Source organism: Berghia stephanieae, chromosome 3 (genome assembly GCF_034508935.2).
Source record: "Berghia stephanieae isolate SIO BIC M18660-M18661 chromosome 3, UCSD_Bste_1.3, whole genome shotgun sequence".
Classification (NCBI taxonomy): domain Eukaryota; kingdom Metazoa; phylum Mollusca; class Gastropoda; order Nudibranchia; family Aeolidiidae; genus Berghia; species Berghia stephanieae.
Genome location: NC_088362.1, coordinates 79,270,509 through 79,297,008, shown reverse-complemented (window position 1 = coordinate 79,297,008; position 26,500 = coordinate 79,270,509). Strand labels below are relative to the sequence as shown.

Here is a 26,500-nt window from a genome sequence, read left to right as displayed (position 1 = left end):
AGTGAGATGTTAGATGTGAGATGTGCTCAAGGAAACAAACGATTCCATTGGTTTAACAATTAAATTCAACTCACGATTTGTTTTCTTTTGTGGTCATAAACTTGTCTTTTTACATCATTTTTCGGTCAGTGTCAGGCTATGAGTTTACTAAGGCTACGCCTTGAGCCGGTCCGTTAGAATTTACGCATTTCATTGAAGCAACACACAAAATTATGTGTAACGTAAAGGATTATGGATAGTACGAAGTTGACGTCACTCAGGTCTGTGTTATTGCTTTTTGCCACCCATGTTTATGAGTAATTCTCACCAAACTGGATTAACCAGACTACAAACGTTCAAGGTTACACATAGTTTTGTGTGTTGGTCCGTTATACTTCCCGATGACAATGTTGTGAGTTCACTCCAAGGGCATACTTTCTATTGTCTGGATAATACAGTTTAGTAAGAATTACTCATAAAGATGGATGGCAAAATACAAAAACAATAACAAAGACCTGAGTGACGTCAACTTCATTCTATCGATAGATAGTGCCGATAACAATAGATACTATGCCATTGGTGATCACGTGTCTGACCATGTTCCTGGACCACGACAATGGGTATGATCTATATTCCCTTTCCATGTGCTCGAGGTCATTGGTCACATTGCAAAGTGTGTTCAAAGTGACCCACATAGTGAAAAGTGTTCACAGCTTTGTAAACATCTAACATCACGATTGGTCATTTGATTCAGCTTGACACATGGGTATGTTTATAACATTTGTAAACAAAGCAGCTTGTTAAGAAATATCCAATTGTTGGACAGCAACAAATAATGTGATTGATGACCTGGTTGGACGAAAACATGAATATAGATCGCTCCCATTGTCCATTTACCAGTTTACAGTATAGATAGTATGCAGATGACGTCACTCAGGCCTTTGTTATTGTTTTTGCCATCCGCGTTTGTGAGTTGTTCTCACTAAACTGTATTAACCAGACTATAAAAGTTCATGGTTACACAGAGTTTGTGTGTTGGTCCGTTATACTTCCGGATGGCAATGTTGTGAACTCCTTGGCCAAGCGCATTCTATCTATTAAGAATAATACTAGAAGAAGTGACATACATTCAAGAGACACGTGAGGTTGGGTCAACAATGCCTTATCTTTGTTGTATAATTTCAATATGTGACCATTCTTCGCATTTCAGTATTATATATGAGTGATTAGAATACGCTTCAACATGACGTCACTTCCCTCGTGATGACGATCTGCTTTTCAAGTAATGTGTTTATGTTTTTATTGGGGGTTTTTTTGTTCTTGTTGACTGAAGAAGGGTTTTCAACCCGAAACAATAATATTGGTGGGTTTAAATGGAATTTTTGATGAGAAGAAATAAATAATCATTTTTCGTGCTGTGTGAAAAGCTTCAATATGATTCAGATCATTTTCAAGGTTCATTTCATTTTACGACATCTAGTCGTCTTCATCCTGACGTAGTACTGCGTGTGTATCCATTCCTTCCAAGGGCTTATAATGAATACGTTACATATTGAATCACAATCTGATCTGAAGGATAGCAAGAAATTGCTATTGTCCGTTTCACGTTATAGAAGCCTGGATAAACTCCGACTCCATGAGCCCTAATGTCTCTGAAGGATTACTTTTAGTACGCTATTAACAAATGAAACGAACAACTTCGACACCACAACTATCTTGACTGATTGAGGTACTTTCCATACGTATTTGTACGGGTAAACAGTCTCTCGGCCTCTGAGATATATCTATTCCTCCGTCTCGCAATAGGTTCGCCTTCCAAAGTCCAGCACCATGGGGGATTTCATTCGGTTTGGAACTGGGCGCACCCTCCAATATCCGTTTAAGGATTGCCCTTGCCTCCTCACTAAATTCCCCATGTCAGCCATGAGTGAGTCCGACTCGAACATCAGGAGGTCAGTTGTGGAAACCCATTCTTTGGGACTTCTTGATAGCGATCCTGACACTCTGTGCATTGATCTGGGGACTTCAACGTCTACCCTCTCGATGTTATTGCATCTACCTCATCGGAGGCAAAGTGAGAATGGTCATTGGAGTGCATATTCGGCATGTCAAATACACGCCTTTATCTTCCTCAAAGACACGATTTTTATCTTCTAGGCAATATCCTCGTAACGTATCGCAATATCCAAAGTAAGGATAAGGAGTTATTCCATTGTACATCTCGCATCTGAAACCAAATCAGCATTAAGATACTGTCTCAATCAGTTCAGTATCTCAAGCTCCATATGTTTGAAAAAGCCCTGCATCAATTTACGAGATACAATTTGCGTTGTTCTTGTTAACCATATCCTACGAGGTGTTAATTTATCTTAATAGTTGGACATGGTTATCAATAATTGAAATACGCATTATTTATATTTTCATTACGGTAAAGAAACTGGACGAGTTAGCGATTTTTGCTTTTAAACAGACATAAAACTACTTTTTTCAATAATATACTTGTATCTCTCCGGTTTTACACAAAGGGTATCTAAGCCTATCATTTTATATTTTCTGGCGATTAAATGACAGAGGAGTGTTGCCAGTATCAAAATGTTTATCTTGTCAAAATTGATGGTTCCTTATCTACTATTGGATTAGATAATCTCGACTAGGTATTTGAGTACGATTATATTTTAAAATTCAGTTTCTGAAATGCATGGTTTATTTTACCCCTACTATTGGAGAACCCGCAACATTTGCGGGGAAATAAAGGCTATTACTATGAGGCACTCATATATTTCAATTATCATTGCGTAAAATAGGTGAACAATCTTTTCAATTTTCAGCCCCCCATTTTTGGAACTCTCTCCCATCACACGTGAGATGCTCGGATTCGAAAAAATCTCGCTTAAAGTTTTATCTTTTTACGTCATAATGTTGAATAATTTTATCATATTCTGTTGTTGTTAAATTGAATTCGTATCGCTTTTCTATCAAACTTGTCTTACTGTAATATGTTTTGTTTTAAATCACTGTCAAGCGCCTAGAGCCTGTGACAACGGGGTAAATCGCTATATAAATGCCATTTATTATGTATTGTTATCATTAGGGCTATGAAGACTTGGTGACTGAATCATAATTGTCGGTAATACAATTCGTGATGTCCCAGGTTTCAGAATTGTTTGCCAAGGGGAGGGTTGAAGTTAAAGTACGTGTTAAACATAAATTGTGCAAATTTCAACCGAACGCAATAAAGATGTAGAAAGATATCATGCCTATGGAGTGTTCACATTTTATAAAATCACCCTGTATTATGATATGGGTAGTCATATAATCTCAAGGTAGGGAAGAATAAATTTTCATAGTCATTAGCCCTTTAACCTTACATTTTCGTTCCATACTTTGTACAAACCATAGAATTCAAGTGACTAAAGCGTTCGTTGTATAAATCGTGTTATACAACAACCCACGGTTATGAAACTGTTATACAATCTTGGTGCAATGGAATTCCTAAAGTCATCGTAATACTTTTATCATTCGGCTTGCCTTAATATAAGCCTTGCCAAATGTCTGCAATCATCAGTCAGATACCTCTATAATTTATAAATCTTAATTTCCGTCCAAGTTGCCAGAACTATTCAGCCATCGCTAGAGACTATTTAATGTGTAAACCTTCGAACACTACTTTTATTTACCTTTAGTTTAAACGTTTTTTTTTTAAATTTGTAATAATCTTATAAAGGGAAACTGCCGTTTGACAACAACATATAAGAGAGAAAAGCAAAACATAATTTTATTCTAAAATGTATAAGTCTTTAATTCTGACGCTACTTTTTGCTGTTCTGGTTTTTGTTGTAGCCCAAGTGCCAAGTTTTGGAGGATGCCCCACTGTTAAAACACAGGAAAACTTAGATTTGACCAAGGTGAGCATTGGCATTTATAGATAGTTCGAAGTTGACGTCACTATTGTCTTTGTTATTTTTTTGCCATCCACGTTTATGAATAATTCTCACCAAACTGTATTAACCTGACTATAATGATCATGACTACACACAGTTTTGTGTGTCGATTCTTTATACTTCCGGATGGCAATATTGTGAACTTCTTAGCCAAGCGCATACTATCTATAGTGTTTAGTATTATCCGTGAGTCCAAATCATTGTCTGTGCTCAAGAAATCCTTTAAAACATTTCTTTTTTGATATCATGTATTTTCTTGAATATTATTTTGTGTTACTGTAAAGCGCCAAGAGCCTCGTGGTTGAGGATACGCACAGTCTATAGGAGTCCATTATTATTATTATTATTATTATTATTATTATTATTATTATTATTATTATTATTATTATTATTATTATCATTATTATTATTTTATTTTAAGTCTCTGCGGTTTTGTGAAAAAAACGACCTAAAGAGAAAGCTCCCGCAAGGATAAATATTTAGATTGCGGTTTTCTTTAAGAGTATGTAGATAATCGAATTCATTTTAATAATGCGTTGTTTCTGCGTAGTCTAGAACGGAATATCCATACTGGCTTCATACAAATTAATATTGAATTTATTAACTAGTTAATTACCGTGCTCTGGAAAGATACGTTTTTAAAAATTTGGTCACAAACTCATCCTTCTAATATCGATCAAATTAAAGGACCCTCATCTTGGCAAAAACTCTCAAACCTGAAACTTAAGGGAGACCTCGCCATGTCCCAGGTTTGAGAGTTTTTGCCAAGATGAGGATCACTTAAATCGATCGTAATTTGAGGGATGAATTTTCTGGCCAAATACGTTTCCAAAGTACGGCAGTGAATTGGTTAAATTTCAGGTCGATTGTTTGATCACGTGATCGCTTCAAAACACTTTTTTTTTTGGGGGGGGGGGGGGGGGGGGGGGGGGGCGGGGACAGGGGATTCATGTCCGGTTACATTGGAGGCAAGTCATCTTTGGAAATAAATGGAATATTATGGTTTCTGCTCGTACTAAAAAATATGTAACATTGTTAGAAGCAAAATAAATAAATAAATTTTTTAAAAAATATTCTAGACTTTGTCCCTATTGATCATTTGTTATTCATCCAGATGCGGTACCTTCTTATACTAGTAACGCTGCACTGTTGAAACGAAACGCGAATTTGGAAACTTTCGATATATCGTGACTTTTATACAGGTTTGGTATAACTGGCATATATATATATATATATATATATATATATATATTATATATATATATATATATATGTGCCAGTTTATGTAGTCTCTTTTCTCTCTTCTCTCTCTCCTCTCTCTCTCTATTATATATATATATATATATATATATATATATATATATATATATATATATATATATATGTCTCTATGTCAATTACCCTGCGCAACGAGTTTTTCAAAGGGTTCCCGGTCAACAGCAACACTTTAGGTGTAAGTTGAGATATGACGCCTGTGAAGCGATGTTTTTTGTTTTTTTTTACGACCGAGACAATGCTGCTACCCACCGGGCCCTAATTTTGCACATGAGTGCGGTGAGAGAATGTGAGCTAAGAGCCTTTTTACAAGGACTCACCTTTGCGCCGCCTAGTGCGGGACTCGAACCAGGGAACTACAGATCCAAAGGCCAGTGCTATACCACAAGACCACAAAGACTCGCCATCTACAATCACCACGACATGATAAACGTTTTGAGGCGACGGGTTAGAATTTAGATTTTATTCTGGAATTTCCATGTTCGTCAAAAACAAAGCAAGAAAGATACATGTTTGACCGATTAAGAATCTAATTAGAGTGGTTGGCCTCAAAGATAAAAAAAAATACAACGAAACAAAGAACTATTTTTCTCAGCTCATATCTGCTCCAGATTATTGTCACTGTGATATTTTGAAAGAGGACTTTTTTTATCAACAGATCAATTCAAAATTAAGGGAGTCTTCTTAATGTATTTCTTTCTTCTTCTTTTTCTTCTTCTTTTCTTTTTAATCGAAATTTTATGCGCAGCTTACTTGATCCAGGGAGATATGTTGTCTTTTCGAGCGAGTTTCAATAGATTATATATCCTCGCGAAGTCCCAGGTTTGTGAGTTCCTACGAAGATGAGGGTCATTTAAATCGATGGATACTTGATAGACGAGTTTTCTGGACAAATTTTTAGATACGTGTCTTTCTAGAGTACTGAAGTTAACTGGTTAAAATAATAGTTGTTTATTTTTCATTTTCTTTCATAGTACCTAGGTTACTGGTATGAGATACTGGTATTCCCTACGACGTTTGAGACGGGCAAATGTACCCGAGCCAAGTACACAATGAAGTCTGATGGAACCATCGAGGTCTACAATAGAGGTATTGAGAACGGTCAAGAGGTCAAGGCCATAGGAGAGGCTTATAGACCCGACGATAATGAGCAAGGTTTGTATCATTGTATTTCTAACATTAATCAGTAATACCTATATCTTGAGAGAGAAACTGAAACAGAGAAGGGTTGGGGTTGGGGTGGGATTGTGTATATAAATGTTTAGAATAAATGTAATTGACGTCATTCAGCTCTATGTTATTGTTTCTATACCGCACGTTCTTTAGTGAGTTCTCACAAAAGTCCCTTAACAGACTATAAACGTTAAAGATTACACATAGTTTTTGTGTGTTGATAAGATTGATATAGCTTACTGAACAAGTGAGGAATTTATTCCAGCATACGATCAATGTTCCGGGTGAAATGGCCGATCGGTTAAGGCATTGTACTGTGCCCCAGAGGGTCCAGGGTCCGAGCCCCGCTTCAGTCACCTTCGTTTTATTTTTTCCTTGGGTAATTTTATTAGCCCCAATTTGCTTACTCTGGGCAACATGGGTGATTCCTATTGAAATAAAAGGTTAGTTTAATGGAATATCCATATTCCTTCATGGAATGCCTAGGCCATGGTATCTAATGATGCTGTGTTGAAAGATGTAATTTTTATTATATAATACACCACCAATAAAGGGGGAGGGACTATTGTTTACATAGGACCTATCTTCTCATATAGGTATTATGCCGGGTTGGATTTGGTGCTGAAAAATGAATGTAAAGTTAAATGGTTACCAAGAACTGAATATGTTGAATTTTTGCACTAGATGAAATGTTATAACCGTTATTCTTCTCAATAAAATGAACCAACCTAAACCAAGACTAATGCTTTATTTCTGTATATATTAAATTTTCCACCTTTAGATAACCGGACGTAATTCCGTTTTTGAGGTGGTGGATTGCAAATGCCGTGTGTGTGTGTGTGTGTGTGTGTGTGTGTGTGTGTGGAAGACGGGGAGGGGGAGGGGTCATGATCGTTGTTAACTCTTTATTAACATACTTTTTCTCGATATTACTCTTATGAGTGCAATTTTCTTTTAAAAATTTTGTGTTAAGCATTATAGGTCTTATGATAAATTTTATTTCTATCTGTTATTTTTTCGTATTGTGAGCAATTTTCTCAAAACGCTATCATGTCAGAGTGAACCTTGGGGAAGTTGAATCAGCAAAATCTTGGAGTGGAAATTTCTTATAATTTGAAATGGATTAACCACATTACACACATTTTATCTAAAGTCAACAAAACTAGTCCATTCACTCACCAAAACCTAAAAGGATAATCAAAAAAAGCATATGTACACATTGTTACAGAACATTAATCATGGCAACACTCGAGTAGGCCAGCGTTGTCTGAGACTCTTACCATCAGAACAACATTAATGCTGTCGAAATGGCAACAAGAGCAGCCAGGCGCATTGTGGACGACTTATACGGTAACTAATGCGCCTCACAATTGACTCAAAGACTTGGATTAATTTACAATTCAATAGTAAAAGTAAGTAGACCAAATTCTAGAAGAACAAAGGGGCATAATCATATTTTTTCAATTCCACATGCAAGAACAGAAACGCCCAAATAATCTTTCTTTCCACCTGCAATAAGACTGGAACAATCTGCTTGCCTGCTCTGCAGAATAAGGAAGCTGAGAATCGCTTCCCTCTGTGCGACAGACTAGAATAGGAACTTCAGTAAAAATTAAAATGTTATATTATGTTTGTTTCTTTGTTTTCATGTGAATTTTTAAAAAGTGGAGTGATCCTCCGTGAAAGAGGGCTACTACATAAAGAAGTAGAGCCGGTTGCTTAAAATTTAATTTTGAGCTGAAGTTATAAAATTTTAGTTGAGATACAATGTATTCATTGAGGAATGTGAGTTTTATTTCTTTTACATATAAAATTAGATCTTAAACTTAATACTAAACACTCATCATGCTCACAACTTTGACTTTATTCTGAATTTAATGGGGATCCTGATAGTTCAGTTGGTAGAACATTCGCTTCTCACGAATAGGGACCCAGATCGATCCCGGGTGCAGTCGATTTTTTTTTCTGATCCCCTCTTCACCAAGCAGTAATTGGGTAGCGTCGTCAGTAGATTTGATGAAAAGTAATTAGTGATAGACCAATGTCTATCCTAAGGACAGAAAGCAGTTGTTATTATTTGTTTCACACTATAGAAACCGGAAAAAAACTCTGGCTCTATTGGCCTAAAAACTCTTTTAAATTTAATTTTATTTGTTTTGTCCATTCCGACATAATACTGGATTGACATGGTGGGTCACAATTGAGACAGAATGTTCTTTCTGTTTTATTATAATTTGACTAATTCCGCTTTCCTTTCTGTCAACAACCAAGCTATTGGTGAGATTTGCTGCAGGAACTCCCTATGGAAAATACTGGGTAATCCACACAGACTACGACAACTACACTCTCATCTATTCCTGTGAGAGCATTGCTGGCCTAGCACACGTCGAGTTCGCATGGGTTTTGTCCAGGAACATGATCTTGGACCCAGCTATTACTCAACAACTGAAGGATGAATTAGCTTCTTACAAAGTCGACGTTTCAAAGTTCAAGGTCAGCGACCAGACCGATTGTCCTCCTTAAAAGAGTATCGCCATTTTACATCGTATCATTCATTCATCTTAGTAACTATGTTATTTATTTCATTCGCCATGATTAGACAAATATATAATATGTGGCAAGTCGTCTCAGACGGTATTATGTCGCAATGGCCTTATGGTTAAAATTCAAATGTTAGGATAACGTATAAAATTTGAGATTAAACAAATGTCATAATTGGGAGAATAAGTTTGTTTCTTAATCTTCTAGGATGTCAATTTTTCTAAATTTGATTTCTAAATTCGTCATGACTTCAAATCCGATTTCCTTTATTTAGGTTACTCCGACATATTACCCTAGGGACACCTCAGATCACATATGAAATTTTTATATTTTGAAAACTGTGATATGCATTATGTTTTGAAATGTGGGAAGAGTGAGAGAGTCAATGGATTGATTTGTGTGAGGTTGAATGCATGAATGTTAGAATAAACTTCGTAATAAATTATAATTTGTTAAATATTTATTCAGGTCTAAGTCTAGTTTCTATTTCGATTTCAAAATAAGATTTGTCCCTGTGATTGTTGATTACAATGGTGTGTCGTTGCGTTGTCAGATGAGATGGTGGCGATCATGATCTTTTGGTGATAACGACGGTGGTGTCTGCATTGTGTTGGTAGCGATGATGATGATGATGATGATGATGATGGCAACGACGACGACGACGACGACGACGACGACGACGATGATGATGATGATGATGATGATGATGATGATGATGATGATGATGATGATGATGATGATGATGGAGAAGGAGGAAAATGAGAAAATGAGGAGGAGGAGGAGGAGGAGGAGGAGGAAGAGGAAAAGGAGTAAACAAGTGAACAACAATAGCAATGACGGGGAAAACGATATTTTGGTGATGATGATGGCAACGGAATAAAAGGAAAAATATCGACTTAAATAACAATAACAGCGAGTGACGATGACAACAACGACAACGGTAATATCCAATTTCAGAACAGCTCAATTTCGATATAGATTAGTAGAAATCCATTTGTGCTCACCAAGAAACCGCAGATTTAGATCCTCTAGGGGACCTGAACGTGTCTTGGTCAATTATATTGATCTGAGGCATCTCTTTATTTATACTCACCATAAAAAGGAGATCACCATCTCACAGAGTCATCTTACTCATAATATTGATCTAAACTTCAGTAAATTCTCTTTAAATCACCCACTATCTGAAAGCACTGGTTTTCTTGAACTAAATAAAGTACTTCAGCCTTCTTAACAAGGTCATGGTCAAAAGTTGGCTTTATTTTGACAATTTACCAAAATTGTACATAAATCATGTCAAATTTTCCCTTCTCAAGGCAGGCAAATTATTGGGATGCTTTTTTTTCTTGTATTTTTCTTTCTTGTTTTGTCCGTCACTGCTTCATATACATTTTCCAGATCTTATTTCAAATTTTGCCATTAGCCAAAGAAAACAAAATTAAAAAATCAACGCGTAAGAAGAAGAAGAAGAAGAAGAAGAAGAAGAAGAAGAAGAAGAAGAAGAAGAAGAAGAAGAAGAAGAAGAAGAAGAAGAAGAAGAAGAAGAAGAAGAAGAAGAAGAAGAAGAAGAAGAAGAAGAAGAAGAAGAAGAAGAAGAAGAAGAGAAGAAGAAAGAAGAGAAGAAGAAGAAGAAGAAGAAGAAGAAGAAGAAGAAGAAGAAGAAGAAGAAGAAGAAGAAGAAGAAGAAGAAGAAGAAGAAGAAGAAGAAGAAGAAGAAGAAGTAAACACTACAGACGGATGTGCAGAAAACAGAATGATGTTGTTTTCTTAAATTTAAGTTTAAAATATTTTGCTCTATCTACATGAAAACACTGTGAAACGTTTTTGATCCAGCCTGACGAGGGCTTGGCGTTGACTCAAGACAATAATTCCTTTAAATCGACGGCCTTACAAGAAAGAGAGAAAACCCTAGAAATTCAACATTATGTTTAAAAGGTGACCTATACCTCGAACTGGAATATGTGACATCAAAACAACAGCAGAACATTGAAATTATGAAAAGAAATTAACTTAATGTGATTTCGTTCTGTAGAAGAGTGAATTGATTTTCTTGAAATAACAAAAATATTCTGATTATGTTGTAAATCCGATAATTTTGACTTGAATTTCAATTTGTGCCCTGATTCATCTTAGATTATTTATGTAGTGCAACATCCACTAAGTGTGATAAAAAAGCTTTACAAAGGGTCTCTAGCCAACAACAACACTTAACGTGTAGGAGAAACAGGAATACATTCAACAAAGAAACAGGAAACTTTAAAATCAGCGACTAAACTCAATGAGGACACAACAGTCTAAAAAAACGCTATTTAGCGCTAGGAAAAAGTTGAACGAATAAAAGGAATGAACAAGAGATGTAATTTCCGGAATAATCAATAATGAGAAGGATAGTACTAGAGAAATACATGATAAAGAAAAGTTCGAAATGGACCGGAAATGAAATAAAGGAAGGGTGACCTTTTTCAACGCTCTAATAAGATATTATAATTCTTCTCGTATTTATCCAATCTCAGCAGGTGATGTAGGTGTCATCATTACTTTACAAAGGGCAAATGTGTTAATAATTCTGTGATGCTTTCGTCATCAAAACTGTGAAATCAGTCAACAGCTGGCATTGTGTCGTTATTGTCCAATGTACTTTTTCAGCAAACCGGATTTTGTCGCCAGACGTTTTCTCAATCCGTCTTAATTTCCCGTCGATTCCGATTAAGTGCTTGACAGACTTGCTTTTACGCTTGCGACATGAAAAATACCATCTAGCCCAGTTGTACTTTTGTATACATGTTAGTTTCGTGACAGACTTGAATGAAGTCCCGTCGAGATGGCAAAAAGCCTCTACTTTATTGAAAGCACGAACATCGAGAGTACGCTTGCACGTAATGTCACTTGTCTTAAAACGTGATATCTACAAAGAACCTGGGTGTTATTCAGAAAACATACACTGAATGTACACAAAACGCTTTACAAAGGGCCCAAGCCAACAGCAGCACTTATCATGAGGACAAAAAAGACAACATTGTTATCGGTTAGGTACTCGTTTTACACAGGGGTTTGATGAGAAAATATGATCAAAGAGAATTTTTCTAGGGAATCAACTTCGTACTACACAAATCAGGTCTCACGATCATGACATGCAGATCAAATCTGAGCGTCATACCACCAGACTATACAGCAGCACCTCGTATCAATAGGAGTGGTAAGTGGACTGCATCTTATGCGAGTTTCATAATCTAGATTGATATTGTCATTTTCAAAAGTTGTTTTGCGTGTGAAATTGCAGCATGTTGATAGATTAGTTGATAGAATTGTTCGCCTCGTGCGACACTAACCGGACACAGTGACCAAATCACAGACAATTCTAATAAAGCCCCACCCTCGTGTTGTATCCTTTTAGAAGCTACTTTAGACGCCTTCCGACAAACAACGTATCAAGATGATCTCCAATTTGTTGAAAAATATCAAGCCTGAGATTTCTTTGAAATTAACAATATATTTCACAAGGCGGGTTTAACCCAGATATATCGATATACATATATGCACACACAAAAATCATCCTTGCCTTTATGATGTAGCATTGAACTGCCCTTTGGCAAGATCAATACATGAACTCTTATAATACCTTGATGATGATAGGTTCCCCAAATTGGGGTTATAATGCAGTTGTCATTGATAGCCATAAGGCCCACCTATTGTTTTGGGGTTCTTTCAGCGTTAAATGGACAGTTAATTGCACGGCTTCTATTATCTACCCCACCGTACTCCCTGCTAGTTCTAACAAACTTACTACCCAAACACTGCTTGGTCCAAAATGGGGCTCAGAAAATAATCTTGACGGCACCCATGGATTGAACCCTTTTCCCTTCGCTTAAGAGGTAAAACATTATAACTGAGCCGACGGTTGTAATGAAATAGAACTGAATAAAGTTATATCATAACTCTTTGATTAACGCTGAAAGGAAAGGACTATAATTTTGTCTCACATCTCTCTGTACTTTTGCTTCACATCAAAATATTACATTTTGCATAATGTAATAATATTATTTGCTTTCATCATCTAAGTTATTATCATCAAAACTCATCAAAGGAAACAGTTCATTGCATGACACAAAAGATTAAAATGTCAATCACAAGAGCGTGATAAAATAGATTTTTTTCGCACACCATCGTTTCAGAGTAAATATTAAGTAATAGGTTGCTTAAATATTATTTATCTCATAATCCGATTTTCTTGTCCACGAACGAATAACATATTATTATTGTGTGCCTCAGGTACTGATCAAAAAGCAATCCAGGAAAATAAGACCTTTGTATCATGCGACCAGTGAAATTAGCTAATGAAAAATAGAGAAATCTGGTGATTCTGTGACGTTGGTCACTGGCAAATGTAACCAATCACCTCAATACGGTAATAAATAGGGATGAACTATCTGACAAAAATTATGATGAGATACTATGAAATGTTACTTTTATGCCAGCTAAATAACTTAAATCATTATTGTTATTATCATTATTATTATATTATTATTATTATTATTATTATTATTATTATTATTATTATTATTATTATTATTATTATTATTATTATTATTATTATTATTATTATTATTATCATTATTATTATTATTATTATTATTATTATTATTATTATTATTATTATTATTATTATTACATATTATTATTACTATTATTATATATTTATTATATTATTATTATTATTATTATTACTATCATGATCATCATAATCATTATTATTTCTATTATATATTCCTCTCCTTCTTCTTCTTCTTCTTCTTCTTCTTCTTCTTCTTCGTTGTCGTCGTCGTCTTCTCGTCTTCCTCCTCCTCCTCCTCCACCATCACTACCACCACCGTTTCTTCTCCTCCCGCTTCTCTCCATAACAAAAATACCTGGTCCCAAATTCGGATCTTTATCAATTTTCTTCCTACCATTCGAAGCAAGCGATAACACAGTTGTTTACAGGATTTGTTTACCTTTTATAATGATCGATGAAGATGACGCCTCCCAACTGTCAAAATATTTGATACTTTAATTGACCGATTTTTGAAGTGAAGGTTTTCAAGCCAAGAGAAACTGGGTTGTCGTCGAACTGGAAATAGATAGATCAACAGTGTTTTATGTGGTTGATAAAAAGATAAATGTACAAACAATGTATATAGGAGCTTCAAAAAAGAACAAAATTCCCCTAATCAGAACCTTTCAAACTAAACACGTTTCTTCAACAAAAATAGTAAAAACGAGAAAATACCAAATACGTTATTATCGTTTTTTTTTAGATTTAGAGTGATGTATGAACGTTGAAGACCAGAATGAAAGTAGTGGAAACATATTATGTTATATTTAGAGGCAGTTACGGTTTCTGGGACATATTTGGAGAAGAGACGGAATTGAGAAGTTGGTAACATCTGGGATGATCGAAGAAAAGAGAGCTAGAGGAAGACAAAGAATGACATATCTAAATAACCTAAGAATGGCCAAAAGTGATTTAAAAAGCAACACAGATTTCATGCGCACCGCAGGGGATCGTGATTCGTGGAGACAGCTGACAGGCAACGTGCTCAAGAGCACAAGCCACGATTGATGATGGACGTTTTACTGGGGGAGGTTTTTTTCATCAAGCCATTTTATGACCCTTATTTCGGCAAAGACTCTCAAACTTGGGACCTTCTGGAGTCATCCTTAACTCCCAAGGTTTTTTTTTTGTCAAGATGAGGTTTATTTAAATCGATCGATATTTGAAGGACGAGTTTTCTGGCCATTTTTTAAAAATGTGTCTTTCCAGAGTAGGGCAGTTAACCTGGTTAAAATAAAAAGGATTGTATGCTCTTCGGTTGTTGTGCACGCAAAAAGACGTTCGTTGAGTATCTCGTTGTATAAATCTGTCGGCCAATGATATATTGGTCTTTCATGATATATTACTCAGATTTTGACATTCATTTGGATTTTGATTCTTATGTCGGTCAACAACCCCGATGGTGTTTTTGTACCTTGTGTGTATGACTGTTATTATACTGTATTAAGCCTATCAGGTACCCAGTAGGATTGGGAAACTATTTACTTTAAAAGAGTTCTTTTTTCTTTTCTTTTGTGTAAAATTTACTTTTTCGTCGTGTTTTGTTTATTGTTGTGTTCCTTTGGGTGAACTTAATTTCTCCGTCCTATTCTTTTCCTTTATGTAAACTTCACTTTTCCGACGTGTATGTCTTTTTATATATTTTCCTCCGTCTGTTCTGTTTTTGCGGTCTTGTTGTATAACACTCGCCTTAAGTCTCGGTTCGAATCCCATTCTTGGTGGCGCAAAGTCTCATTCTCTCACCGCATTCAGGTATAACTGAGTACCTAGCTGATAACAGCCTTGTCCATGTAGAGAAAAAATATGCAATAGCGCCTCACAAGCGTCATGCTTGGTCTTCTTGGCTTGGGACTTCTTGTAAAGCGCTTTAAGCACATTTATTGGATATTGCTCAATATAAAAGCTCATCTTTTATTTCTTTTATATGTAACCCACCTTCTTCTTCTTCTTTCTTCTTCTTCTTCTTCTTCTTCTTCTTCTTCTTCTTCTTCTTCTTCTTCGTAGTCTTCGTTGTCGTCATCGTCGTGGTAGAGGTAATATTCATCTATCGGTTGAGCCGGAAAGCTGACAATTGCTTCTAAAGCGCCATTTGGAAATTATACAAACTGCATGCTATAAAATCAAAGTGTTTACGTAGGTACATTACGAATTATTCAGTGATGTAATATAATAAGCAGAGGTCCGTAGGTTGTTGCAGAAATAAAAGGTGTTTTGAAAAATCGAGGAAAAAAAAACTTGAACAGTAGATGGGAGAATATCAAAACTTTGTTTTGTTGGGGTTTTTTGTTGTTGTAGCTGTTTTGTTTTGTTTTGTTTGTTTTTGTGTTTTTTTGTTTTTTGTTTTTTTGGTTTGTTTTGTTTTTTGTTTTTTTGTTTGTTTTTTTTTTTGTTTTGTTTTTTTCTTTATATTGTTCTTATTTTTCTTTGGTTGTTTTTGTTTTGTTTTTCTTTTTCTTTTTGATTGCTTTTTTATACCGACATGTTCGAACATGCAACTAAATTGGGAAGATGAAAAGGGGAACTTTTAAAGGTGTGACGATTGAAAGAGAGAAACTGTGAGATCATGAAAGAGAGATATTGAGTGAGATAATGAGAGAGACAGAGTGAGAGAAAGAGAGAGAGAGAGAGAGAGAGAGAGAGAGAGAGAGAGAGAGAGTGAGTGAGAGAGAGAAAGGATAAGATAAGAGAAACGTGAACCAAATGAAGGCTATAGTACTCATCTATCTGCCATACCGGATCGATACCAATCCACCGATAGTACTCTTTACATTTATACGATCATATTTTCCTCCGAACGTAATGACTGTTTTTCATCCCACTAAATACGAGGGTTAGGAATTCATTAAATGAAACAGAGACTGGTGGACATCAAGGGGACATGGCTCTAGCAAATTTGCTGTCATACTCTGATAAAACAGATTTTAAAATTTTGGCTAGAAAACTCATTCTTCAAATATCGATGGCTTAACATGGACGTCATCTCGTCAAAAACTCTCAAAACTGTTGTTTTGTTTGTGCGCTTGGGGGAGTTGGTTTTTTTTTTTTAATGTTTTATAACTATTTTTTTTATTATATTTTTTGTTGTTATTATTTGTTGGTGTCTTTTTGTTTATTTGTTTTGTTTCGGTATTTTTTCTCATTTTAAAATCTTTTTTATGACCATTTGATCTTGAGGTATGACACTCTTCTTCGGACTAGTCGGTCCCTGGTTAAAGTCTCGCTTTGGGCGGCGCAAAGTTGAATCCTTGGAAAAGACTGTTTACTCACATTCACTCACCGCACACAGATCTAAAATAAGTACATGGGCAGTAACAGTGTTGTCTTTGTCGAAAAAGAAGCTGTCTCGTAGCTCTCATCCTACATGTAAAGTGTCGCTGATGGCTTGGATCCTCCATATAGATACAGCGCTTTGTGTACAACCCGGCGGAATTTGTCCTCAAGATTGTTTGGTTTTTATGTTGTTGTTTCGTTTGTTATTTTGTTTGTTTTTGTTGTTGTTGTTGTTTTGTTGTTTTTTGTTGTTGATGTTGTTTTGTATATAACGTTGAATTTGTAGATGGCCGTTAACAGCGTTGTCTCTGTCCCAAAAAAAAAACAATTATAATATCACCTAAAAGGCGTCATGTCCCGGCCCACAGGTTAAATATTGCTGTTGGCCAGGGACCCCTTATAAAGCGCTTTGAGTACGTTTAGTGGATATTGCGCTATATAAATGCTCAATATTTGTGTTGTTTTTCTCGGGGGGGGGGGGGGGGGGGGGGGGGGGGGCGGCATGTCTTCTTTTTGTTTTGTTTTGTTTGTGTTTTTGTTGTTTTCTTTTCTTTTTATTGTTGGGGGGGGGGGGGGTCATTGGTTCTTAAAAATTTGGTTTCGGTTTGATTTTTTTGTTTTGTTTTGTGTTTGCTTGTTTGTTAGTTGTTTTTATTTTCGGGGGCGGGGGGGGGGGGGGGCTTTTTATCGTCCATAATTTGAACACATTAGGTATTTGGATAGGGAATAAATTTAGTTAAGTTTACATAAAACATGAAGGGAATACATTGAAAACGCTAACATCCTGATTACTAACTGCTTTTTGCGCCCATTTGTGAGAAAGGAAACAATGAAGGATCACCACAGGACTTCATCACAGGCCAATCGGCGAAGAGATCAACAGGACTTCTGAACTCAGTTCCAAATGCATGTCCCTCGCTCGCATTGTCTGCTTTGGCCTGTTTCGCTTTCTTTTGCATATCTGTGACCAGCGAAGAGCAACATTTTGTATATATAGAGGACTCGCTAGATTTTTTGTTTTTGTTTTTAGGGGTTTTACGGCTCTTGCAACACAGTTAGTAAGGTTATATCAGCGCCAGTAAAAAGGAAGACAATGGGATAGTAAAAGTTCTAGAATTACCATTAAAGCAATCAAGAAAAGGTAAAAGGTGAATTTATTCAAATAGGAAACAGATGTAGATTCATTCCAAGAGCACACTATCAAAGTACATAGTTTGAGATCACCTAAAAGTCTCATCCAGACACAAGCACAGGTCCCAACAAAGAGGGACAAATCATATAATATAATATGTAAACAAAACAATACAGTACATAACAGAGAGATGATTTACAAGACAAAAAATATCATCTTCCAAAACTCTAACCATACATTTGACTGTTTCCTTCCCAGCTAGGGTATGCGGCCAGGGCCTGTACAAAAATAAGTAATCTAATTCCAAGACAAAGACAGAAAGCATGTTGGAAAACAGATATAGGGGGATAGAAAAAAAACAGTAAGTACCTCCCTGCCCACTATGGGAGGTAAGGAAACCTAGCCAGAAACTTGGCCCCTACTGCTCAAGTTGCGCGCGCTCCCCTGTGGCTGAACTATGGGTTATCTCAGTCTTTTCTCGAGAAAGATCACCCGGGTTGTGGAGGACTATAGATAGAACGAAATTGACGTCAGTCAGCTCTTTGTTGCTGTTTTTAGTCAGCCTTTTTTATGATTAGTTCTCACTAAATTGTATCAATCAGAATTTTAACATTTAAGGTTACTCATTGCTTTGTGTGTTGGTTCGTTATATCCGGCTGGTGGATTGTTGTGGGTAAAATATCTAAACTACAGCATCAATAGGGAATTTGAACATTTACTATTTATTCACTTTTATAAATAATGTGTTAATTATTATATGTTAATTGCTCAGCATTACCCTCTTCCAAATGTTAAGATCATGTCAGAGAATTTATTTTAATGCAACATTTTCCCCATCGCATGTATTCAGTCTCATGACCGTTTTTTACTATGACGTGATTATATATTTTTTTCCTTTTATTCTTCTGTTTTGCAGCTACCCATACCATTTTCATTAAAGCAATGATTGAGAATGAATGGGTGGGGTTTGAATATTGCGGGCGTATTTGCAGTCATGCAAGGTAAATCGTTTTCGACACGAAAAGGGAATAAAAGCGAGTTGCCTGTAGTTACAGAGGAGAAAGGGTTAATCGTGTTTAAAGGGGCATCAACATTACATATAACATAAGATTCTCTGATTGGGCATTGTAATTTATTCGGAGACTGTGACCTACCGTCGACGTTCTCTCTCTCTCTCTCTCTCTCTCTCTCTCTCTCTCTCTCTCTCTCTCTCTCTTATATTATATATATATATATATATATATATATATATATATATATATATATATATATGTGTGTGTGCGTGTGTGTGTGTGTGTGTGTCAGCTCACAAAACTATGCCTATACATTTGACTGTTTCCCTCTCTGTTTTGTTTTGGTTTTGGTTTTGAGGGTTTTACGGAGCTTGCAACACATTAAGGTCATATCAGTGCCAGTAAATAGGAAGAAAATGGGATAGTAAAAAGTTCTAGAATTACAATTAAAGCAACCAAGAAAAGGTAAGACAAAGGGGAATTGTTTCAAATAGGTGTCAATTCCAAGAGCACACCATCAAAGTACTTAGTTTGGGATCACCAAAAGTCTCATCCAGACACAAGCACAGGTCCCCACAAAGAGGAATACACGCAAATGTTTTACAAACCATATATAATATAAAGAAAATATAATACAGTGCGTAACAGAGAGATGATTTACAAGGAAAAATATCACCTCCCAAAACTAACTATACATTTGAATGTTTCCCTCTCAGCCAGGGCATCTGACCAGGACCAGGACAAAACCAAATAATCTCATTCCAAGACAAAGACAGAAAGCAAGTTGGAAAATAGATATAGGAGGATAGAAGACGTAGTGAGTACCTTCCTGTCAGGAACCCCACCCAGTTCCCTCTCTGTAAAGGACTCGGGGAAAGGACCGGGACAAAAGCAAGCATTCATAATCCAAGACAACGTCATTTTAGATACATTACTTGTAGAAAACATTGATCTAAAATATATTTGACTAATCTCAATTTAAGTTCATATTTCGACATTTTATTCACCGTGGCATAATACTGAATTGAAATGGTGGGTAACAAATTTACATCCATAAACATTTTAATATGTTGTGATACTGAGAAAATGCTTTTTTTTTCCACTGAAAGCTAAGCATTAGTATAGCCAACGTAGCCTTCGTAAAATCATATCCTGACACTGACAAAACAGATACGTCAAAATACAAGATCAAACAAAACATCTAAAGAAATCAATGTATTCAATAGTACAACTAATGAAATCATAATTTGCTTCCTGTGTAATACTAACGACAACTCACGAAACGCATTTACCTAAAAATGACGTCAAAATATAAGTCCAACTGACAAGCTTTAAGATAACGAAGGCTACGGGCGCAAGTGTAGCCTTCGTTAACTTTTCCCCTGACACTGTCTTTTTACGTCATAATTTATAGATTAGTGCACCGTCAAGAGAGTTGTTGTTTGTAGCGCTCAGGGAAACAAATGACCCCATTCGTTGATCTTTTGAATACAACTCATGATTTGTTTTCTTTTGTATTTAAAGACTTGTCGTTAGACGAAATTTTTTGGTCAGTGTTAAGTGGTAGGGCCATGGTTTTCTTGAACATTAATGCCGGCCAGCTGAAAGCTTTTGGGCTTCCTAAATTGGAAATTCAATAGATTTGACTGTGTGGTTATGGCCTTCAGGCATATTGGTTTTTAGAGGAAATAAGGTGGGCAAAACCTATTAATCTCTTACAAAAATCAATAGGCCTCAACAAAACAAAAAGGTCAACAAACGACGAGTCCTCATTGTAGAGTTCTATTTGTGCATTAAAACATAAACAAACAAATAGACAAACAAAAATCTAAGGGGACTGAATCAGTAGCAAACGAATCATTATATTTCCAGTGAAATATTATTTATCACATCCGTCATATTTATCAATAATAAAAAATTCGAATATTGTCAAAAATGATTGCAAATTCTGAAAATCTTAGAAACAAGAACATGACGTAAATTAGAACATACATTGACATTTTCCCCTTCATTTGTGATCATTCCCCCATCACAACCATGGAGGTGCAACCAAATTTTTATGGTTGATTCTGTCCGCAGGCCTGACATCCGAACCAACCCACTTATGGGCCTAGTTTAACATTGTTGTAATGAACAATATTTTGAGTCATTTTTTGAGATGTCCATTACAACAATGAGCCCATAAGGAATTGTGTTATCAACCTGGAAATAAGTGCACGTCGGTTAAAACCCTATAAATGTTAATGTAACCCATCCCATCTAAACAGTATTATATCGGGTTGTACTGGATTATGGAAAGAGTCATGAAAATTGAAAATAATCAGAAATATTGCATTTTAGTTTTTTCCACTTTTAATAAATTATAGCACATTTCCTAAATTTAACCCAAAAAAATAAAGATCAAATCGGTTATTTTGTCTATAAATTCAATATTCTGCATCTAATCCAACCCGACAAATTATCTACCATTTTGAGGTAATGAATCACAACAAAGTTTTCAGCAAGTCTATATTACTTCAACCCCGAGGCGGGAGCGATAACAATCATTATTTCTTAATTTTGTTCTGTACAACAACTATTCTTATAGGTAAGCTTAACAATCTTCAGCAATAGAAAAACAAAAGTGCCAATAATACAATTTGACAGCTGTGGAAAGACGAAACGACTTTATAAAAACCGGAAAATATGACATGTTCTCGGGATAGCACAAATAATGATGTAACCTCACACATCTCTACCCACTCAAAATTTAAAAATAGCATTAAGAAGTTTATTTTGATTGCAAAGAAAAATGCCAAGGTCCATGACTATACAGTAGGAATTGATATATGAAAAATATCGTGTTTTTAACAGGTTTCAATGGGCATGATCTATATTACCTTTCCGTGTGCTCAAGGTCATTGGTCACTTGCAAAATGTGCTCAAAGTGACCTACATAGTGAAAAGTGTTCACAGATTTTGAACTATCTAACATTACGATTGGTCATTGTGTTCAGCTTGACACATGGGTATGTTTACAACTTTCATAAGCAAAGCAGCTTGTTTACAATTGTTCAGAAATGTCCAATCGTTGAACAGCAACAAATCACGTGATTGATGACTCGGTTGGATGAAAACATGAATATAGATCGCTCCCATTGGGTGGGAGGAGGGGTGAATGGCTCATAGTTATTAAAGCGGGACAGAATCCCACTTCCTGCAAAAATCTAACAATTTTAAAGAGCTGGATGGCTTTCATTATTTATTTACAATGTGGATGACCCATAATATTACCTTTCCATATGATCGAGGTTATTGGTCTCATTGCAATATGACTCACATAGTGAAAAGTGTTCAATTTTTCCAAATATCACTATGGTAAAAAATAGGTTATTTTGTTCTTCTTGATACATGGGTATATTTACATAGGTTTATTTTTTATACAAAATGCAGCGTGTTTACGTTTATTAAGAAATATCCAATCGTTGGACAAGAACAGACCATGTGATCGATGACTCGGTAAGACGAAACTTGAATTAAGATCGCTCCCATTAAAGAGGATTTCCACCGGGAGTAAATTGATCTCAAATTCAAGGCCGTTTAAAATTTTCAATTTTGTATATGTATGTGACAGATAAATGTTCTCTTTCAAAATAAAAGAATAAAGATATTTTTTATTCATTTTTTTTTTTAATGTTTAATTCAATTTTGATTTCTGATTTTAGTGATTGAGAACATTGGTTTACCTAATGGCGGCACTATCATGTAAGTATAGAATTGGCATTTTATTTTTAAAACTGTATTCCCGTGTAGATAAAATGAAGTTGACGTCACTCAGGTCTTTGTTATTGTTTTTGTTTTATTTATTTTTTTTTTTTTTTGCCATACATGTTTATGAGCAATTCTCACTAAACTGTATTAACAACTTATAAACGTTCATAGTTACACACAGTTTTGTGTGTTTGTCAGTTATACTTCCGGATGCCAATGTTGTGAATTTCTTACCAAAGGCACACTATCTATTGTCTGGTTAATACCGTTTAGTGAAAATTACTCATAAACATGTATGGCTAAAAACAATTTTTTAAAAGACACGAGTGACGTCAACTTCGTTCTATCTATATTTTAGGATGGCAATGTTGTGAGTTTCTTAGCTAAACGTACAGAGGAAAGAGGCAGAAAAGTCGTGACATCACACTTTCCTCTCTTCCGGTTCCAAACTCATTGAAAGTGTGCAACCAGCCCCCATCGCCGCGGAATTTTTTTTTATTCACTATTGTCTTCTGACGCTTTTCTACTCGCTTCATTTCTTGCTTTAATTAATGAGGTTATGATTTTAAGAATCGAAATTTTAAATTCAAATATTTAAAAATCCATTAAACGCTATATAAATGATGTTGACGATGTAGATCTTTTATACGAGAAATTTTGTATAAATAAAATAACTAAAATATTAAATGACCAGTATCATCCACTAAGACCATCAATTATTATGTCAGAAAGAAGTGGTCGCCCTTTCTCTATTTCAACGAAAACAGAGAGACACCGAAAATCTTTTCTGCCGTCCAGTATTAGGCTTTATAACAACAAGCAATAATCATTTTATATAATTATTTCTCATTTTTACTTTTAAAAAATATAAATATTAATTTATTAATTTATTTGTTTTGCAATCTTTTCAATTTTCAATTTATGGTGACAGTTTTAACTATTTTACAGTGTTGAAATTATTCATATTATAAAGCTGCTCCTTTTTTTATATATACATCCTATTTCCATTGTATTTTTATCTTATTGTGTAAATTATAACACGTCTGTATAAAAAAATTCCTTTTTGGGATGCAATAAAGTATTATTATTATTATTATTATTATTATTATTATTATTATTATTATTATTATTATTATTATTATTATTATTATTATTATTATTATTATTATTAGAAAATGGTCCGCCTCGCATTGAGCCAACGTGTCACATTTGGTGATTGTTCAGTTGGTTGAGCACTCGTTTCACAATCAATGGGACAAGAATCAACTCCGTCTATATCAAGATTTTTTTTCTAAAAAAACCCTCCCATCATCCTGTCAACCAAGTTGTTATTGAGTAGTTGGGCCATTTAGATCTGTCAGAAAGTACTTTGAGATTACATAGCGTCTTATCTAAGGGGTAGAGAGAAATTGTTATTTTCTGGTTCATGATATAGAAACCGAGATAACGCCGCTCCATGGGCCGCATGGATTTGAAGGACTACTAGAAAAACCTCTTTAAAAAGAAAAAGCTGAAGCTAAAAAAATAGTGAGTCAATATTTATTATCTATTTGCCAACCTAGAGCGATGGTTCTCCACCTCAGGACATTTGTGATCTGTAGCCTCAAAACGGTATTTAGTTGTGATTTAGATGCTGAAGATTCAATTTATAGTTTGAAACAAGAGGCTAGTGTTAAGTTTTAAAGGTTTGTTATAATGACAATGTATCTAATTAAAATGAATAACTAAAGTCTCACTTTTCCGGTCATTTCAAGACTAGAATTTCTTTTTGGTATTTTGTTCACTCTAACACAATACCGTTTTGAGAAGATCGGTCACATTTCTCGAATTAGATTATTTATTTATTTCTTAAGTGTTATAATGTTTGTAGTGACTGTTCTTCAAACAAAGGTTTTGATCCTTTACATATATCCTCAAACGTTTTATTTGTATATCGCTGTATTGTGTCTATTCTATCCGGAAGTTTCCGTAATTTTATCAAGTTCTCCGTTGTCATGCGCAATGGCTCGGGACCAAGTTTTCCGTCAGGGTCCGCCTTCGTCACTTCCCTTTTCAACTTCTGTTCCTCGTCTAAAATTAGCTGGATTGACCCTTGAACTTGCCCGGCTTTATCCAAAATTTTCTTTATAGTTTTATTTGACTGAAGATAAATGCAAACAAAAAAATAAAGGAATTAATAAATTAATCATAATTGTTCACCTAAAATCTAGGATATGAATACTAAGCCATTAAAATACATTCAGTTAGGGCTTTTTTCTGTTTATCTGCTTTAAAAGTGTTCCGTAATATTTTTAAAAACTAAAATTTAAATTGAGTTCTATGACTTAGAAAGACGTATGGGACTGCTTGAACTATCCTGGGTTGCACAGCGTTGAGAGGCATAACACACTACGAATTTCATTGCGTTTTCGACAAACGCATAAAATATTTTCCTACAATTCAACAAACCATGGGTCTGGATAGCTCAGTGGGGAGAGCAAGCACCTCACAAGGTAAGGGCCTAATATCAATCTCGGGTGCAGTCAATAAAAATGTTGATACTCCCATCCATCCAGCAGTGATCGGGTATCTTTCATATCTCACGAAAAGTAATTTGTGATAAGTAGTGTCCTGTCCAAAGGGGGAAAAGAAATTGGGGCTGTCTGTATAAAACTGGAGAATCTATGTAAAAATGTTGGCCTTATGTGCCACCTGACATGAAGTGCATTGGTAACTATGTAAGGTAAATTCTACCAACCTCGTTATAGAGTTCCAGAGTTTCCAGAACATCCTCAGCTGGTCCTTGACAACGCTCGGAGACTTCACGACGATCGTAGACTATCTCTATTGTATTCTTGGACCGAGATCCTGACAGTTTAGCGCCGCCTTTGGAATAAAGTACAATGTAAATAACGCTGAATGAACCTTACAAAGTAAAAAGGAATGACGGTCATGATAATGTATGGTTGGCAAAGCCAAAAACAAGATGACATTATCTATATCTCCTGTTGCATATTGTGGGATAAAACTATCAGAATCAGGGTTTCTGGATGTCTAGATGCACTGAGTTCTATTGCAATAGAAATCATGGGTGGTAGGTAGATCACAGCATGTCATGTGGGGATAGTCAAATTTGTCAGATGATTTATCTGTGATAAGTAGTGTCCTGTCCTTATCCATAAGGAAAAAGACTGATAACGATTTAAGGTGCAGTTGAAATTTTTTGACTCCTCTGTCCACCCACCATTGACTTGGTAACTTAATTAGTTAGAACTTGGGTGGGGAGGGGGGGGGGGGTTACTTTGTGACAGACTAGCGACCTGTCTAAAGGGTTGCAAACAATCGGTACTGTCCGTTGGGCCTTATGTCTCTGAGGGATAAACATTACCTTAATGTTATCATTAAATAGATTTGACTTAATGTCTTAATCTACAAAAGATCTAAAGGTTTTAATCATGGTCGTTTTGACATTCAGCTCAATTTTCTCATCCTAGTCCATACCGACATAAAATATAGTGCATAACAGGGAGATGATTAACAAGGAAAAAAATATAATCTCCCAAAACTATACATTTGACTGCTTCCCTCTCAGCCAGAGTATCTTTATAAGCAGGATTCGGGCCGGTTCAGCATGCAGTCAATTTCAGTTTACAACCAAGATATCATGGTCCATTTAAAACCTGTGCCTCGACATTTTCACGGAACAAGATCGATACTTTTAAAAGGCCATGAGTAAGTGTCACCACACTCAAGAGACATTTTAAAGTATACCACCGTGCTCTTGAAAAACATGTTTTTTGAACATTTTCAGTTGAAAAACTGTTTGATTCAAAAATACTCACACACGCACACACACACA

The 26,500-nt window shown here is 35.5% G+C and overlaps 2 protein-coding genes across 8 annotated transcripts in view; one reads left to right on the top strand and one right to left on the bottom strand.

Annotated features, from left to right (window-relative positions):
• The window catches only part of LOC144968551 (uncharacterized), a 328,253-nt gene that overhangs the window by 283,346 nt on the left and 18,407 nt on the right, over positions 1–26,500 (bottom strand). For 6 of the 7 annotated variants that reach the window (XM_078907026.1, XM_078907023.1, XM_078907022.1 and 3 more), the window contains 2 exons: positions 25,400–25,527; positions 19,890–24,802 (listed from right to left, as the gene is read on the bottom strand). In XM_078907026.1, coding sequence (XP_078763152.1) covers positions 24,518–24,802; positions 25,400–25,527 — 413 coding nt within the window. In that variant the 3' untranslated portion in view covers positions 19,890–24,517. Of the gene's footprint in view, positions 1–19,889; positions 24,803–25,399; positions 25,528–26,500 lie in introns of those variants that run through there. The other variant, XR_013644601.1, reaches the window with a different exon arrangement.
• On the top strand, positions 3,626–9,007 carry LOC144969657 (apolipoprotein D-like). The gene is made up of 3 exons (XM_078908798.1): positions 3,626–3,884; positions 6,170–6,347; positions 8,632–9,007. Exons 1-3 carry the CDS (start codon positions 3,765–3,767, stop codon positions 8,889–8,891), a joined length of 558 nt encoding a protein of 185 aa, XP_078764924.1. The 5' UTR covers positions 3,626–3,764; the 3' UTR covers positions 8,892–9,007.

Bases quoted from the DNA above. Each gene is read 5' to 3' on its own strand.
- LOC144969657 (XM_078908798.1), top strand. From the start codon at position 3,765: ATGTATAAGTCTTTAATTCTGACGCTACTTTTTGCTGTTCTGGTTTTT. The intron at 3,885-6,169 runs GTGAGCATTGGC...TTTCTTTCATAG, and splicing joins AAAACTTAGATTTGACCAAG to TACCTAGGTTACTGGTATGA. The intron at 6,348-8,631 runs AAGGTTTGTATC...CCTTTCTGTCAA, and splicing joins TAGACCCGACGATAATGAGC to CAACCAAGCTATTGGTGAGA.